At 32.8% G+C, this 3457-nt stretch overlaps 1 protein-coding gene across 1 annotated transcript in view; it reads right to left on the bottom strand.

Moving 5' to 3' along the window:
- Positions 1-3457, bottom strand: part of LOC128249552 (probable serine/threonine-protein kinase samkA) — a 658532-nt gene that overhangs the window by 81343 nt on the left and 573732 nt on the right. Inside the window, exon 4 of the mRNA XM_052973443.1 lies at positions 2605-2685. Coding sequence (XP_052829403.1) covers positions 2605-2685 — 81 coding nt within the window. The remainder of the gene's footprint in view (positions 1-2604; positions 2686-3457) is intronic.

The raw sequence follows: 3457 nt of genomic DNA on the forward strand, positions 1-3457 counted from the left end.
TATATATATATATATATATATATATATATCAACATATAAATATATCACAGGCGTGGCTGTGAGGTGCCACGCAGTAGGACTGAACCTTGGACGTGTGGTTGGGAAGCAAGCCTCATTCATTTATATGAGGCAGCGAACTGGCAGAAACGCTAGCATTCCGGACCAAATGCTTAACGACATTTCTTCCATGCTTAGGTTCTGAGTTCAAATTCCATCGATGCTTACTTTGCATGTAGACCTACCGGGTCGATATAATAAATACTAGTTAAGCTCCGGGTTCGTTGGGATCGACTTGCTTTTCTCACGCAATCGCTGGCCTTGAGGCAAAATATGAAAGTTCTGTTGAATATACATGAAAAAAATCCATGAATATCGGTGAAGAGTATATATGTATAAGAATGTATAAAAGGAGTGACTGCATTGAGAAATAACGCTATATTACAAAATACCTTAATTGTTACAATCTCAGGTACGCTTAGTTAGACACATGCACAAATATGTACATATGCCTACACATAAAAACACACAGACTTATGTGAGTTCGTGTGTATATATTTATACGTGTTAGCGTAGCTTCTTGTGGTAACATTTGCTCAAGTGTACACGTTACGCGGAGAGTATATTTTAAGATACCAATGTGATATAGCAAGGACTGGACGTTTATAGGCAGTAGACTTGAATTATAATACAAGGTGGAAGTGATGTTGCTTGAAATATTGATTTAAGCAGTCTATCTGTAAATGTCTTATATACTATAAGGTTAATAGTAGATCAATCGTTGTATATTATATAGCTTACCTGAATTCAATCTTTTCATTAAAATTAGCCTCGAGATGTTTGTTAAAAAATTTGCACTTTTTGCAGAGTTCAAATAACTTAAGTAAATGTTTGTGTTATGGAGATTTTATGGGATGAAAAATATAAAAATAAAAGCGATTTTGTCAGTAATGTGTGGACGGCACACTATGGAGCCATTAATACTATCGTTTGATTTTCTTCAGTACATTTCAACTGATATTAGAATTCTTTAATGCCATTGACTTTAATTCTTATAAATAACTGGAAAGCACTATAACGTCCTGCTTTTGTACACTGTAGATAGATTAGCATCGTGGTATTACCGGATTTTGAAAGTGCTTTCATTCATGCCCATGTGTTGTTTATTTATAAAACGTTACGTCAGTTCATAATAATGAAAAGGAAGATACAACGTATTGATCCTCGTCGTTATTGAGCTTTCAAATACATAATGATTACACATGAGTCTTATAATTGTTGCGTGTTATGTACTTTGCACGTGATCGTACCCGAAGCTTACGTCAGCCGTGTATTCGTATAAGAATGATCGTATGGGGAATAAGAATAGATAATAGTAGTAATTTTAGTAGTGATATTATTATTATGATCATTATTATTATTATTATTATTATTATTATTATTGTTGTTGTTGTTGCTATAATAATCATTATTAGTATCAGTAGTAGTAGTAGTAATAATAATAATAATAATAATAATAATAATAATAATAATAAGAAGAAGAAGAAGAAGAAGAAGAAGAAATACGATAAAGGAAGAACTGCGTGACGAAAAACTATTTTACGACACCAGTCTACAATATATATTTATTCTCACGTGCTAGAACGAATGTCATATGTGGTTAAAAGGCCTGCTAGAAATACTAGCGAAGCCAGATCACCCTCATATGTGAACTGAATAATTTTTAAAAACACAGAATGTATTATATAATGAAGTGCTTGATACGCTTCAACCATACGACAACATCAGAGTCAAAAGACGTCTTTGATCATAAGTCTGCACCAAACAACATTGATTTCTACACGGCAATAATTATAAAAAATGTGAATGAATGAGACAGTCTGTCATGGTCGAAAAACTTTTAGCCACAATTGAAATTTCTATCCCAGTCTCATTTATAATCGCACGCTGACGAAGTCTCAAACACAGTTTCAGTTTTAATGCAACTTTGTGAAACTTGAATTATTTTAATCAGCATACTTACGCACAAATAGATTTTATGTACATGCATATATGCATTCATACACACACACATACATGTCTAATTTTAGTAGAATGATTAGCGTTACTACAGTTACAATGGTTTCATGCTCAATCGTGTCAACTATTCAACCGCAGATTGAATAAAGCTGTGTTTCTTAGACTGTAACATTACTCATGTATATATCCATTGTATGCATCAGTACATGAATAGATACATGCATACGTAAATACATACATATATACATACATAAATTTGTGTGTGTACATATGTGAATGTATACAGGTGAATCTCAACATTACACTGAGCTTGGTCTTTACAATTAATTGGATTTCCATTTTGCTTTAAAATCATAGCCATATTTTACCTGTTTTCAAAATACCACTTTGAAAACAATTCAATTGGTCAACATGCTCCTATGGTAGTATCAAATTTCCGTTAATATGGCTCGCTCTGAGATATTATACGCGTAATGAAGTAGTTATATGATGAAATGGTATGCATTGAAGGTAATATATACTTGTGTCTAATATAATTATTATAAGAGTACATAATATACAAAAGTGACGTATGCAAAGATATCTTACCTGTAAGACCTGGTTGGCCACGTTGTCCCAAATCACCCTTGTCTCCTTTCGGACCTTGCCTTCCAGGTCGACCAGGCTGACCTTTAGTAAGAAAAAGAGAAGAACCTTACTAAATATATATATTCTACACATTAACACCTCATTTAAATCACAGATATGCATAATCTTATGCACATTGACACATACCCATGCACCCGCGTAAATACGTTTAAACACAACACATATATAATCACATAAATCAAATTCATACCTAGACATCCGTGTTACTTATTTGCTTTCTACATCTATCTATCTATCTATCTATCTATCTATCTATCTATCTATCTATCTATCTATCTATCTATCTATCTATCTATCTATCTATCCATGTACTAGACCTAACACAACAACAAAATACAAGTCAGGACGAGTATCTTAAAATACCCACCTATCTCAATATATATGCCTCTATTTATGTATGCTTGCGTGAGTGTGTGTTCATATGAATATGTGCATATGTGCCTATATCGGTGTATAGATGAATGCGGCTGTATCAGTATACATATGGATAATAGGTTAATTTTGCAAGATCATGAAGGCGTACTACTTGTACAATGTGCATGATGTATCATGGAATGTTGTTATCGTGTATATAATAACTTAAGCAGAAACTTGATATAGTTATACCAAAACAAAGCATTACACTTATATAGTCTTAATAACAATTTATAAAGCAATTTGCATTGGTTTGCCTTTTCTTCACTTACTTTTATTTTATAAGCGCAAACACACACTCAGGCAGGAAAAGGAATGCATACACATACACATATTTACAGTCATGGATGTTGGAGTGTGTATGTGTATGCATATATAT

This window comes from Octopus bimaculoides, chromosome 15 (assembly GCF_001194135.2).
Source record: "Octopus bimaculoides isolate UCB-OBI-ISO-001 chromosome 15, ASM119413v2, whole genome shotgun sequence".
Taxonomy (NCBI): Eukaryota; Metazoa; Mollusca; class Cephalopoda; order Octopoda; family Octopodidae; genus Octopus; species Octopus bimaculoides.